At 40.0% G+C, this 14120-nt stretch overlaps 3 protein-coding genes across 4 annotated transcripts; 1 reads left to right on the top strand and 2 right to left on the bottom strand.

Annotated features, from left to right (window-relative positions):
• Nucleotides 1–2514: 2514 nt before the first annotated feature.
• Nucleotides 2515–4032, bottom strand: LOC149049424 (uncharacterized). The gene is made up of 2 exons (XM_089194863.1): nucleotides 3979–4032; nucleotides 2515–3034 (listed from the first exon to the last, which is right to left on the bottom strand). Exons 1-2 carry the CDS (start codon nucleotides 4022–4024, stop codon nucleotides 2709–2711), a joined length of 372 nt encoding a protein of 123 aa, XP_089050989.1. The 5' UTR covers nucleotides 4025–4032; the 3' UTR covers nucleotides 2515–2708.
• A 3903-nt stretch (nucleotides 4033–7935) lies between these two features.
• LOC149049423 (uncharacterized) lies at nucleotides 7936–11820 on the top strand. Its single transcript, XM_089194857.1, has 2 exons — nucleotides 7936–10073; nucleotides 10876–11820. The coding sequence occupies exon 1, from the start codon at nucleotides 7937–7939 to the stop codon at nucleotides 9857–9859; it is 1923 nt and encodes a 640-aa protein (XP_089050983.1). The 5' UTR covers nucleotide 7936; the 3' UTR covers nucleotides 9860–10073; nucleotides 10876–11820.
• Nucleotides 10850–13684, bottom strand: LOC149049422 (uncharacterized). Of its 2 annotated transcripts, none has more exons than XM_089194875.1 (2): nucleotides 13456–13684; nucleotides 10850–11284 (listed from the first exon to the last, which is right to left on the bottom strand). In XM_089194875.1, the coding sequence occupies exons 1-2, from the start codon at nucleotides 13465–13467 to the stop codon at nucleotides 11078–11080; spliced, it is 219 nt and encodes a 72-aa protein (XP_089051001.1). In that variant the 5' UTR covers nucleotides 13468–13684; the 3' UTR covers nucleotides 10850–11077. The 2 variants fall into 2 exon arrangements, with proteins under 2 accessions (XP_089051001.1, XP_089050995.1); XM_089194869.1 differs by lacking the exon at nucleotides 13456–13684 and adding an exon at nucleotides 12364–13095.
• Between the last annotated feature and the right edge of the window lie 436 nt (nucleotides 13685–14120).

Raw genomic sequence — 14120 nt, 5'->3', positions numbered from 1 at the left:
GGTGGAAACAATTGAAAGGTGTCAACTGTTAGCCGTAAATTGGCCAAAATATTAACCGTTAGCCGTAAAAGCCATCACACCATTGAGACCCTCACACAAGCCTACCAAAACCTTTTAATGGTCGACTGCCTTTTGTTTTCCGGCTAACCCGGCGTATCGCCTTGCGCAATGTAGAGTTATTTATAGGTCAAGTGACTCCTTTCACTGCTCTAATTCAACTGTCCTTCATTCAGTGATCAAGATAGTAGATTTACCATACAACACAGTTGAGTAAATAGAGGAAATGTCTTTACAATCGTAACGCTATGTAACGCAATACACTAAACACAACAACACGCCTTTTGCGGCCATAATCGATCTCAAACACTATCACTTAAAATGCATAAAACACTGTACCGTTGGAGAGCATTTGAGAGCGTTTAGTCAGAGCTGTTAAAAAAGGATCAAAGCGGCCAATCAAATCTTTGAAAGGCTTCAGACTACGACGTACATCAAATTTGACTTTCTCGAAAACCGGTCTTAAGTTACTTACTAAAAAACGGTGATTGCGTTTGTCCTTGAGAACCATTGAATACGCGACAAATAGGTACAAAAATACTTCTAAAAATTGAGAATCAATCAAATTTCATTTGTCTATGATGAAAGAAAAAAGGAACAGTCTAACTTTTGCGGAATGTTCGATTAAAATCTGCAGATTTCTGCCGATCTCACAGCCTTATCGAAAATAACGCTACTACAATGCAAGGCAGTCGGAGTGCGCAAACCGCCCGCTAACGCTCAAAATTTTCGAGCACAAATTATCTGACCGTATATCTGGGCCCAGTTGTACAAAGAGCGGATAACGCTCTTCAACGGACAAATCGTTATCCAGCCAATAATTGTGAACAAAATGTGTAAGGCTATACACTGCATAGCGATTTATCTGGTGGATAGCATTATCCAACATTTAAACAACCAGGGCCTGGAAGCCTCAACCATATTCCTCTCGAGTTTTATCCTTTCATAAACTTCAGTTTATATTCAGTATTAAGTGAACTTTTCGTTAGCATTCAGCAGTCTTTACCATGAGTAAAAGCCCTTCCAGCACAACTTGGAAACGCTTAACCGAATCATCAGACGTTACAATTGAGATATACTTCAGGCTCAAACGATTTACTGTACATCTACAAACAACTCCCAAAGAACCTTACGCGAGGAAACACGTCTTGATAGCGGTGAAGAATTCGGATAAATGAAAAGAGAGTAAAGTTACCAAGGGACATGCAAGAAATCAGCACAAGAACAAATATCACAGTCATCTCTACAGACTTCCTTGAGGAATCTTTTGTTTGCGTTACGTGATTTAGCCTCTGCCTCTTCTCTGAGGACCGGGAAGGGGCACTTTGTTTATGAGTACGAGATCACCACAATAATTAGTCAGCGGTTATTACCACCCTTTTAGCTGGCAATTCGCTATTCAAATGTCTTCTGTGTTTACTGTGGTTAAAGCGAGGAAAATATTGATAACGCTACTCTGATGAAGCTTTCACCGGTAAATAAACTTACAGTTCATTGAAATCAAGGGATCGATGAGACAATCTCTTAGTCGTGGACATTATCAGCTGTCTTTCCAGCCGCCTGAAGAGGTTTATTTACCAAATAATGTCACTCATGTACAGAACTTTTGAGTAACACCTTCCGAATAATTTCTGATTGCTAGGTAAGGCCGTTGATCTTGTCAGAAGAAACACAAAGGAGATCGAAACCTTTTTCCTAAAATTTTAGTGCTGCTCACAAAAAAAGGCAAAAACGTTTTCCGCGCAGGTCCTTATACCATAAGACTCGACAGTATTGTCTCGCGCGAATAAGCGTGCGCTCTGATGTTGAATCTGAGATTGATATTTACTGTTCAGGATCTTACATTGTATTCTGTCCTAGTATGTTACATTTCCAGTGTATGATATCACTCTTTTTATCGAGGGGATGGGTAGGGAGGTGGTTAGGGTTAGGGTATTATTGGTTCTGATGCATTGTGTGAACGTCAGAGCCTGATATTTATAGTTTCTTAAGTCCCGCGCGAAAGCTTGAGGCCTTGTGTGCTATAGGTTTTGTTCTCAGTGTCTATTTTTGGGATCCGATAGAGTAGTCTCTATAAATCTTAAAGCATATTACAATATTTTCAATCTATCGTACCTTTATGTCATGGGTTTACTGTATTGTAGGAAAATGCTGGGGCATGGGGTTTTTGTAGAATTGTTCGAGGCCGATTTCGCTGTTTCCCCCGAAAAAGCTCTATCAGCGAGATACTCAAGAAGGATGGAATGGCCTTGTGGAATTGGTCTTTTGTGGCTTGAGAAAACATTCTCAACTAAGCTCTATGGACTGGATGGTCGTGGGATACTATGCAGTCCTCTTGCCAGCAGCAGAGGGTAAATACGTTGTTGGTTAATCTGAACTAGATTTGATTTCACCTTCGACTGAATGAAATGATTATTAAAGAAAAGTAATGTAAAAATTATGCAAAGATCATCGCAGTTAAAACCTTAAACTACCCTTTATTAAAAAATGAAACAGCTTTTCAAAACAATCTGTTTCTTAGGCTTGGTTAAAGTATTGCTTGCGATGTTTAAAAAAATGAAACATTGGAAAAGATATTAATAACAGCTGCTTTAGTTTCTGTCTATAGCTACAAAGTTCAACAACAACTAAGAAAACTGCATCTTTTCATTCTAATACAGCAAAGCCATTAAAGTGCATGCGATAAGAGCAGCGACGCTGGATTTCTTTAGTGTGGCAGCATTACACAGGTCACCAGAGCAACAATCCAGTTTACAATTTCCTTTGCCTTTACAGATAGAGCTCAGATCAGTTTTACAATCTTCTTCAGTCATACAGCCTTTGCCATATTCTTGAACGGATGCACCTTCATCTTTTACGTCTGCAGATGCCTTGAAGCAGCGATCGAGACCGGCAGGACAATCCATTTCTGTTCTGATGTCTTTGCACTCATCCCAGCCTTTATTAGTCAAACATTTGTAACACTTCAAGCCGTATCCTAAGGTAGGAAAAGAAGATGTTTTTAATTCATTGGCAGCGCTTCAGATCTAGTTTCTGTTGTGAAATGTTATGCGAAATTGTTTCGAAAGTGATACTGAAATAGCTGCATGTTATTCACTTAAAGTTGAGATGAATCATCATCGAATTACTTCTTTAAAACAAAGGAGAACAAACAACTTATTGGGTAACGTTGTAGTTTCTTCGTCTTTCCATCTTCAACAAGATGGGTTATGGCGACGACAGTGCGACACAACCTGGACGAGAAATTACCGCTAGAAAGTGAATGGTTTTAGCTTAAGTATCCTCATCTTCTCAAACATCCGCGCGATTAGCGTATTTCGAAACACCATTTCTGATGTACGCCCACAACGAAATTTACACTCAATACGAAAATTAGCAGTTGCCTCTTCAAGCATACGTTCAAATAAAACGGAAAATAAAGAATTCTGTAGCAACAGTTACAGAATTTCATCGACGCAATGCTGCTGGGAAAAAAATGAAGAATTGACTAATAAGCACTTTGTTGCGCAATTTTTTCTGCCATATCTTGATCAGTCAATTTACTGCTTTCCCACGGGGAGCAAGACATAATTGACGAAGCTGGACTCAAAATATCCTTGGAATTCGTCAGTTTGATGTTCAGTGAGTCTTCACACGCTAGAAATGGGCGCTGGCTGAATGTAAATTAACTTGTATGTTTTACAGGATTTTAAGTGTAATTGTGTAAATAATCGCGCCTAACCCCTCAATTTTCTTTACGCCAAGAAACGTGCACTAATTCTAATTAGTAAATTCCGAACAAAACTAGATAATGAAAGAAAATTGAAGATATAAACCGACCACAACTCGTCGTGCGCCAAGAGCCGAGCGCGTGCATTTTACCCAAGCTTTTAACTTAAGCAACTGTAAAATTGGTCGGTGAAAAAAAGTACTTGAACTTACCAACAGAAATGCAGAGGAAAAAGGTGATGACGAAAAGTAACTTCATCTTACAACTTGAATGCCTCTCCTTTATTCTCGTCTGGAGCGCTAAGAAGTAGATCGTATGATAAAGTCGGACGCCCTCTGATGAAGTCCAAGGACTAACCTTTACTTTTTCCAATAAAATTATGGTTAGATCCAACCAATCGTAAGGATTGATTTGATTATCTGTCATGATTTGTAACCAATCACATTTCATGGGCAGGCTTCTTGTTGTTTGATTGATAGGCGTCTTTCTTCCCAGAAAGATGGAGCTTTTCCGAGAATTCAGGAAGTTGATTTTCTGTCAGGAAACAAAAGCTTAATTGTTTTGGCCTCCAGCAAAGTAAACATGACACGCCATACTGCAGTTCTGAGTGTTAGTAGAAGACTCGACCCTTTTCCTATTTTTTTAATGTTTTTGTCCAAGCTCTTGGCATGCGTTAACTTCAGAACATTTTCATGTGTGTGTCAATGTTTTTAGGACTGTGAAATTTTCAAGGTTCTGCCGCTACATTTTACAGGTCAAGAGACCTTTTTGGCGGAAATATTTTGAAAATAGAGAGTGTTTTTCCGAGAATTGACTGTTCGAATGAGTTTGTGAGCTAGATGGTTCGATTAGCAACAGGCCCACTGGACCCCACTTAATTAATCTTGTCTAAATGTTGTTTAATTTGGTAGCTTCCGTCCATGTAGATTGTGTCGGTTGATATACACGTTTTGTGCCGTTATACGTCGTAAATCTATTTGTAAATCTAATCTACATAAAAAAACAACCGCCATTTGTCGCCCCGCTCTTCACAGGCGGCCCAAGCTCCAGCTGTGAGATGATCATCTTGCGCAATAACAGTCATGGCGGAATTATAAGAGTTTGTATGGGAATATTTACGACCGCTCTAAGGAATAAAAAAATACGTCAAATTCTCAAAAAAAAATACCTCACCTTACTTCCACAGCGTATTGCTTGTTATCTGATCGCTTACTTTGATGAAAAGAGCCCATTTGAGCGAGTTGTTCATTTCGAGGTTTTCAACGTACATAACCTCGAAATGAACAACTCGCTTAAATGGGCTCTGTTCATCAAATTAAGCGGTCAGATAACAAGTGATACACTGTGGAAGTAAGGTGAAGTATTTTTATTGAGAATTTGACGTATTTTTTTATTCCTTAGAGCGGTCGTAAATATTCCCATACAAACTCTTATAATTCCGCCATGACTGTTATTGCGCAAGATGATCATCTCACAGCTGGAGCTTGGGCGGCCTGTGCGCTCTTAAGCCCTTGTTTACTCTGTGGTTCAGTCTGGAATAAGCGGCTAACCAAGAAGCCCCTCTTTTAGTACCTTGACCTTCGCGTCATGAGCTTCATGACGCGAAATGGTTAAAGGGGTAAACACAGATACCCTGAAGGCAGTACACACTCACCCTTACTTTCGTCATTCACATAAATTTTAAGCTTACCGATATATTCACTCGCCTACACAATCTCTTCTGTTCGTTCCACGGGGTAGAGTGATGATAGCTTGCTCATTCTGAAAACGAGATAACTTGTTTTTATCAGCTGAGTTGATAAATGTTAATTGGGCATCTTATAGAGTTTATAGGCTAGCATTTCGAGCATTAGCCCTTCGTCTTTCACTCCTAATAGCCTCTTTGTGAAATTCAGCTCACGGATCGTTAAGCTATCCACCGAATCATGACAAAAAAGAGTACGTGGAAACAAAGAAAAATAACGGTTCAGTTACCAAAAGAGACTATGGAAAAACAAATTCCAAAAGAAGGCTCAATTGGCGACCAAGCCTCCCCTCACCCCTTGCCTCTCTTTGTAGCCACGAAGGAGTAGGAGAATAAATCGTCGATTTAATTTGAACTCGCAGCGTACAAGGTCACCTCTTGACCAATTGCTAAGAGCCATCAGTATTGTTCGGACCTCGTATAACACTCTTCGATTCCTATAAATTTTTTTTTCGATAATGAATAATGAAGTTCACTCAAAATGTTGACACAGTGCTTCTTAAACCCTCAAACGTGATAGACATGATAAAGTCCTACGACAAAGGAAAGTGGAATTAAAAAACGAAACGACGTGGAACTGAGTCAGCTAATGTAATTATCGACAATGCAAGCGAAATGTCAAAGTCATCAACGTTAATTGCTGGTTTTCAGTGTCACGCCATTCAAAATAGATCAAAATAAGAAATAAAAACCGTTCCATCGATTTAGTCTAGAATCTGGAAATAGAAAGAAGCTAGATATGTAAAGACTCTCGCCAAGATTCAGGTCACAGCAATTTTTCTTACGGAAGATATGAGGAGAAACGTTTTTCCCAAATTTATAGAGATTTGTATGGAGCCGCCATGCTGGTGCCCACCTAGATGGGCACCAACATGGCGGCCGGAAACCAGCAGAAACATCTGTCACTGAGTTTTGCTACAAAAGCGTGAATTTATCTCTCTAAGAACTCATAAACGTAACAATAATACTTTATTCTAATACAAGAACTGTTCAGATAGCTGAATTTCCCTAAATAAGTCACCTTTTAAACCAACATAACAGCTCTCTCGCTCGTCATGTAAAGGCCACGTCACGCAAAAGCTTAGAAATTCAAGAGTAGTCTATCACTAAACCAAGAACCCATTTGGAGTGAAAATTTGTCTGAATATTAGTTTTTAGCTGCTCTAATACATCATGAAAGTAAAATCTCAGGAGGATCAATAGTTCTGAAGTCTGAAATTTAGTGACGTCACGTGAAAACCAGCAATTGCACTTTCATTGTCGAACAGAAACCAAAGGCCTACTAATTTTGCATCGGGGTAGGGTCATGTCGATCGGAACAGTTCAATAATTGTTTACTTCGCTTTGTCAAAATTACGACCCGCCGCAGAGTAACACTCATATTGGATACTTCCATCGTGGTTAGGGAGAGTTATTTTTATTAGTCACTTCATTCAGGTGAATATTAGAGCATCTGCATGTCGTGTTATCCTCTTCTTTAGACATTTCAGCAAGTATTATGCAAAGTCCATATAAAAACTTATCACAATAAACTCGTGCGGAGCCAAGAAAGGCCAAGGTACGACGTGGTTCTCAACCAATCAGAGTACCTCTATTATCCGACCTGAGTGATTTTACTTAAACCAAAATATTCCTAGAAAAAAAAAACGTTTTCTGAGAATCAGCAGCAATCAGTAAACAAAACCTGGCGAAAAAACCAAATAGAAGCCCATTGAAAAGGCAACACATCTGGAGGCCGGAATCACCAAACCAACGTTTGGAGGGGGCTTCTCGTTCGTGGTGATTGAGGATACGGCGGCAAGGATGACAATTTCATCTACACATGAGACATAAAGCAAAGTTAAGGGACAAAAAAAATTAAAATGAATAGCAAAGATAATAGAGATGCCACGAGAGGTTTTTACCTAAATTACAAAAAAAGTACCCCACCGTAGTCCATGGAGGCACCTGACAGGCACGTCTAAAATACCTCTCCATTTCGAGAAAAGTATGGTCAAACTGTTGTTACAAGGGTCAACCGGCTCACTAACATCAGAGTCCGCATTGCTAAGTATCGCTGTCATTTGTATTTCAATCACCGTTGCAAAGAGAACCATGTGCTTCCATCGAGTTTGAGATTTCGGCCTCCTTTACGGAGTGCTAAAGGATACAAGCTCATGGTCCGTACTGGTTTTTCTTTTCTCAAGCTACGAATAGATGAATGTCACAGTTCTATACTGCGGTTACGTACGTTATTCTCTCGTTCACTCAGTGAACTCTCTGCTTTGATTAACAACTCCGAAACTTCCTGGGTCGAGGAGTTTTGCATTTCGAAAGAACTGCAGACGTTTACCAAACAGAGAGAGAAACATGACAGAAAACTCCGTCACTTGCTCAGTAAGAGGTCTCCTGTTAATTCAAGCTCATCTCTGAAAGATATATGGGTCATGAACCTTTCCTCCAAGGAATTATCCGCGCTGGAACGGAGTGGTTTAGAGAAGGGTCTAAAGTTTGCTATTGCTCCTCGCAAAATACCGACCGCCGAAATTGTCGCCGCTGTTGAGGAGAGTATCTCTCAACTCGACGACGATCGTAGGCATTTGGTAAGAGCAGAAGTAAGTAGCGTACTCAGGCGTGCTAAACCTCCTCCTAAAAACATTCAAAAGGATGTTTTCAATGCGCTTATAACTCTCAAAAAGGATCCGGACAGGCTCGTATTATCTGCTGACAAGGGTAATTGTGTTGTGGTTATGGACAAACAGCAATATCACGACAAAGCTTTGTCTCTGCTCAATGACAAGAGTACGTATGCTGTCTTAAACTCTGATCCTACCAGTAAAACTCAAAGAAAGTTAAACAAAATGTTGCTTGATTTGAAAAAAGCTGGCAGAATTAGTGACTCTACGTACAAAATGTTATACAGTAGTGACGGCTTATGTCCACGTTTTTATGGCTTACCTAAAATTCATAAACCGGGAATTCCTTTGAGACCCATTGTCTCTTTTGTTAATTCTCCGACTTATGCAATTTCTGGTTATCTTGCGAGAATTTTGTCGCCTGTTGTTGGGAATACTGATTACACTGTCAAAAATTCCTGCGAATTTACGGATTTCATAAGAGATAAAACTCTTGACGCTTGTGAAGAATTAGTATCTTTCGACGTTGTTTCGCTCTTCACTAAAATCCCAGTTGATCTTGCCGTTAAGGTTGCGGAGGAAAGACTCAGAGAAGATGCTTCCCTAGGACAAAGAACTTCTTTGCCTGTGGAGGATATTATTCATCTGCTGTCTTTTTGCCTCAAAACCACGCAATTTACATATAACGGCACATACTATCAACAAGTTTTTGGTACAGCTATGGGTTCGCCTATTTCTGCTGTCATTGCTAACATGGTAATGGAAGACGTGGAACAAAGGGCCTTAGCCACTTCACCGGTTAAACCCTTTTTCTGGAAACGATATGTCGATGATGTTATTTCTGCGGTATCCGGAAATGAAGCGGAGCGCCTCTTGTCGCATTTGAATTCAGTAGAGCCGTCGATCCAATTCACCCTTGAACGTGAAAAGGATAGACATTTGCCCTTTCTTGATTTAAATGTGTCTAGAGGGGTTCAGGGTAATTTAGAGACAAGTGTCTACCGTAAACCCACCCACACCGACAAATACCTCGCTTTCGATTCTCACCATCCTATTTGCCATAAAAAGTCTGTAGCCAAAACTTTACTTAGGAGGGCTGATTGTCTACCATCATCACTCGATTCGAAGGCTGAGGAGAGGAAATATGTTTCCAATGTCCTAAAGGCAAATGGCTATACAAAAACTTTTCTCCGTAACTGCCAAAAACCAGTTACAAATAGTAACGCTCTTGATGAAAGGGAACCAGCGACTGGTTTTGCTGTTATTCCTTACATACAGGGTGTTACTGAACCCATCAAGAGAATTTTGAATAGCCACAACGTTAAAGTTGCTCAAAAACCTTTTCAGACTTTGGGGCATATTTTCGCCAAACCTAAGGATCCTGTCACGAAAGAACAACGAACCGACGCCATTTATTCTATTCCTTGCAATGACTGTGATAACGAATACATCGGACAGACCAAACGCCAGTTTGGTACACGGTTAAAAGAGCACCAAAAAGCGGTTTTTCTTTGCAAAAAGGAAAATTCAGCTTTATCGGAGCATACTTGCCTAACCAACCATACAATTGGGTGGGATAATTCTAAAATTATCACCACTAATCGGCGTTACCACCAGCGCCTTTGTTTGGAGGCTTGGCACATTAACTCCGCCCACGCTCCTTTAAATCGTGACGATGGCGGTCTGCTTCCTGACGCCTATTTACACCTCGTCAGAAAAAAGGCCGCTAATTAGTGATCATATAAAAGGACCTCTTGTTGCAGCGTTTAGATCACCCCTGAGGAAGGCACTAGACAGGAGTGTCGAAACGTTGGGTCTATGAATTGTAACTTCTTCGGTTACATTCATTAAATCTGCAAACCAGTGTAGCTTCAAACTATGTCTGATTGTCCACCTGGTTGCCGTGTGAACTTTAATATACCTCTCCATTTGATGTCCAACATAGAAGGTATTTGTAAATAAACTAAGATAAAATGTTTTTCGTCTTGTCACGAGCGTGGTACATAAAAAATTCCGAGTCCCATGAGGAATCGAACCTCAAATCTTTGGATTCCGCGCTCCCTATTTCGTTTTATTCGAAGTTGATACCGTGGTCTAAAAAAAATCGGCAGTGGTTTAGCATGGTCTGTACTCTTATCGACAACAATATTCGTTATCAAAGTACGTGACTAAAATTTGTTGCTCGTGAGTCCACAACATTTTGACCTCCGTGATGACGACTTTCACTGTCGATAAGAGTACAGACCGCGCCAAACCACCGTCGATTCGCTAATTTGGCAAGTTAGTCTTGGATAAATTCGAGCGTTCTGATTTGTTCTTACTGTATTTTCTGTATTTTGCCGTACGGGCCGTTTCCATGGACACGGTCATCATCCACATATTTTGGTCGCGTACGCCGGCAAATTAGAAAAAAAAAGTCTGATTCGAGTGCCATACAATTAAACCACTTACTAACGTCGCTTTCTGGAGCCGTACTGCATGGGAATATTGGGCCTCAGTCGTTTTTGAACGGACCTGGCTACGTTTGGCCCATACTGCCACGACTACGAGCCAACATTCCCTGGTACTGCGGCCCGTCGCGTTCGGTTGTTAGAAAGTCGGTACTTTGCATAGCACAAACATGCACAAGGCATAAGGCTTGGGCTAACAATGCAAATATAAGTGACTAAAGAGTTCAGGAACTCGTCAGCCGATGCGCTTTTGCTGCTCATTACAGACTAAACATTTCAAAACACATTTTTTTATTCTAGTCAACATGGGAGCTTACATTGTCACAAGACATGCTACAGGACGCTGAAATCTTCAATCTAGCCACTCAATGGATGAGGCCAATGAATACGCATGTCAACATCAGGAAGGTGCTGATCATTAAAACTGCCTTACTGCCGTTGCAAAGATCCGTAAAACAGCATTTGAACGAGCACTCCGTCCCTTTGGCCTCCATGCACGCTTTCAGCTTGGAGATGCCTGAACCATTACAATGCAAATGAAAAGTACAATCTCTCTGGTAATAATTGTATTCATAACCGCTGACAGACTTGTACTCTTCGGTCTGAATGGCGCAGTAATTGTTTGGCGAACATTCTGTTTCCTTTCTGTTGTTGTTGCAATCCTGCTGACTTCTGTAGCTTCCACATTTGTAGCAGTTGATCCCAAAAGCTGTCATAAAGAAGCCACACATCAATTAAATATACATTCAGAAATCATAAAATCTGTATGACTGAAGACTATTTTTCTGTAAAGCACGAGGAGACTTATAATGATAATAAATACAATTTAAATAGCACCAAAATCCATAATTTCTAAGGTGCTTTACAGCATTAAAATTAAAAATCAAACGGATAAAAAAAGTATATAATTTGTCTCCAAATACAAGTCTCGCTTTGAAAAAAGACTTGTTTTTGAAAAACAAATTGATCATCGGAATGAAATATTCAACCGATTACGTAGAGATCGTTTTCGTGTGAAAGAGAAGGAGCTTCTCTGTTGAGGGGCAATTGCGTCATGTCTCGTGAAACGCGAGAACGTTATTTCTACTTTTTGTAGAATGTCGATCAAGAATATTTATTGTGGATGTGTAGTATAAACTCATGATCAACATTATGAAGGAAAAAAGTCCTTAACCATTAGGAAGTAGCTACCACCGCCACAACACAATACTGGTCGAAAATAAAGCCATTCCGTCAATTTAAGAACCATTTCACCTTGACGTGTTTAAAACTTAAAATTCAGAAATTCTCATTAAGGGCATTTTAACTTTTATTGTCAGATCCCTGCTGCCACATAATTCTCTTCCCTTCTTTCCTCCTGAAGTTTCTTTTTAAAGAAAAAAACCAGCTCGTATGATTACCGGCGTGGGGGAGCCAATGTCAAGAAATGATTTGGGATCTCTTTTCTGAAATTCTCCAGGGGGTATCGTTATTTGAAAAGTTTGGCGAACAAAAGGAAATTGTGTTTTTCAAGTTGTGTATTCATAAAATGTAGGGAGTTTTAAACATCTGTTATAGAGCTTCTTAACAAAATTTCAGAATTCGAAAAATTTATGACTGAAAAATCAGCAAGGAACGTAACTTTAAAGATATGTGTAAGGCTAGACAAAGTTTGTCGAGCTGCGAGGCGACAAATTTGCAACTAATTGAAATGCTTTGAAGACCAGGTTTAGTTTGAGATCCTATATCCAGATAAAGCCTGGCGTCATAACTTCTCTGAATTAACAAACACAGTGGTCACTCACTTACCAACAGAAAGGGTTCGGAGAAATACAACATAAGAAATCAACTTCATCTCGTTATGCTTGAATAGAATAGTCACCTGATTCCTCAGTATCACCCCTGAGGCACTACAATATGTTAGAGCTTTAGTAGCGCGATGAGGCTGGGCAAAGGTGTCAATCAATTTCAAATGAGAAGCTTAAACGAGCCATTCAGAGACAAAAAACAAAACACTTGACCAATATGCCTGGGCAATTACTCCTGCTGACCAAAACCGAGGAGAGAGATTTCACCGCAAAAACAGATAGTACTTTTGAAACAGAGCAAAGGCTAAAATGAAAGAAAAAAAATTAAAAATGCCGTACCCATTCACTTTTTCCCCAAGAAAAGCAACATTTGATGAGAAGAAGATTTTTATTATCAGTACTGCAGTTCGTCGTATCCATTTATCGATTCATAAAACTACTTGGTGGTGTAAAAACAAACAAATCTATAAAAAAACAGCTGGTCCGCGTTTCCGTCATACATTTACAATTTCCGAGAACTGAGTAGAAAGAAATTGAAAAACTGAGCGTTGAGGCTTACAACCGTATCAAACTCATCTGCAACGGAGTAAGCCTTGCAGGAGGCAAAATCGATCCTGACAGTTGTTCTTTCCTTCTTCGTCATATAACAGTAATTGCAGTCATTCTTCAGTTTAGGTTATATACAGATATTTTTCGGTCAATAGCGTTATCCACCCTTAGAACAACGGGTCCAGGGGGAAACCAAGTAAATGGCCTACAGCGGTATCCGAGCCATCCAGAAAGTAAAGGGAACCAGTCGAACCTCAATTATCCCGAATCGTTTCTCTGATCCCAATTTTTTATGAATATTCCTTAGTCACATTTAAGGTCCGTAACAATTTTTTATCCATCAACAAAGCACATGCATGAAAATTTCGCTAGAACCAGGAGCCCGTTACTCCTGGCTAGAACTGAATATTCTTCCGCTTTGAACACAAATCAGCACAAGTTTCATGATACAAACGCCGCAACTATGCAGCGCATTTCACCTATAAGCTCTTACTGACTCAGATATATTTTGTCGCTAAGTGAAATATATTCTACTCTCCATTACCTTAAATGGCATGAGGACACGAGCTCAGTGTAGTGTCTGGGCTCGATTTCCGTCGTCTTCTCGTTTTCTCGAGTCCAGTCTTCGGGAGTGGGGAGGGGGAGGGGTTAGCGCAGGCTCATTTCTAGACCAGCGGCAGGTAATCGAGCCCACTGTCAGTGTCCTGTCCAAACGAAAGGACGAAAGTCAAGATGACTGGCAAACTGTCACGAGCATGCAGAAGTTTTTAAAATGGATGAAAAAAGTGCAGCTTCAAAGAACGATATATCAGTATAAAATTGTTGGTCCATTTGTGACGTAACGGAACTTAGCCTCTATCAAGCTGCAGTACTCTAATAACATCTTATCAGAGGAAGAGCCCATAAAAATTTCCATTTCTCACTCCCATATCGCAAATCGCTTTGTTCTTCCGTTTTAACTCCTAAGACGCCTGAAGTCTTTGTAATTACCGACGCCGCCATCGTCAGTTATCATGAGATAAATAGTTTAAAGGAATACAGTCAGTTAGCCGACAGAATTTGACGCAACGTGTTTACTAAAAATATCTTAAAAAAGACAGAACAATTGGGAGAATTTTAGAAACGTAAATAGTAACAAGATATGCAAAGAGTATTGCCTAATTCAGGCTCGTAGATAAAGAAAGAAAAGAGTTACCTAAAGCTGATGAC

The sequence above is a fragment of the Pocillopora damicornis genome, chromosome 2 (assembly GCF_964200805.1).
Source record: "Pocillopora damicornis chromosome 2, jaPocDami1.2, whole genome shotgun sequence".
Lineage (NCBI taxonomy): Eukaryota > Metazoa > Cnidaria > Anthozoa > Scleractinia > Pocilloporidae > Pocillopora > Pocillopora damicornis.
The sequence above is the reverse complement of the archived record's forward strand: the minus strand, read 5'-3'. Positions and strand labels throughout refer to the sequence as shown.

What these genes read in the sequence shown, in the direction of transcription:
- LOC149049424 (XM_089194863.1), bottom strand. Translation starts at nt 4,024, where the DNA reads ATGAAGTTACTTTTCGTCATCACCTTTTTCCTCTGCATTTCTGTTG. An exon ending in TTTCCTCTGCATTTCTGTTG is followed by an intron (nt 3,035 to 3,978) that starts GTAAGTTCAAGT and finishes TTCCTACCTTAG; the next exon opens with GATACGGCTTGAAGTGTTAC.
- LOC149049423 (XM_089194857.1), top strand. Translation starts at nt 7,937, where the DNA reads ATGAACCTTTCCTCCAAGGAATTATCCGCGCTGGAACGGAGTGGTTTA.
- LOC149049422 (XM_089194869.1), bottom strand. Translation starts at nt 12,409, where the DNA reads ATGAAGTTGATTTCTTATGTTGTATTTCTCCGAACCCTTTCTGTTG. An exon ending in TCTCCGAACCCTTTCTGTTG is followed by an intron (nt 11,285 to 12,363) that starts GTAAGTGAGTGA and finishes TCTTTATGACAG; the next exon opens with CTTTTGGGATCAACTGCTAC.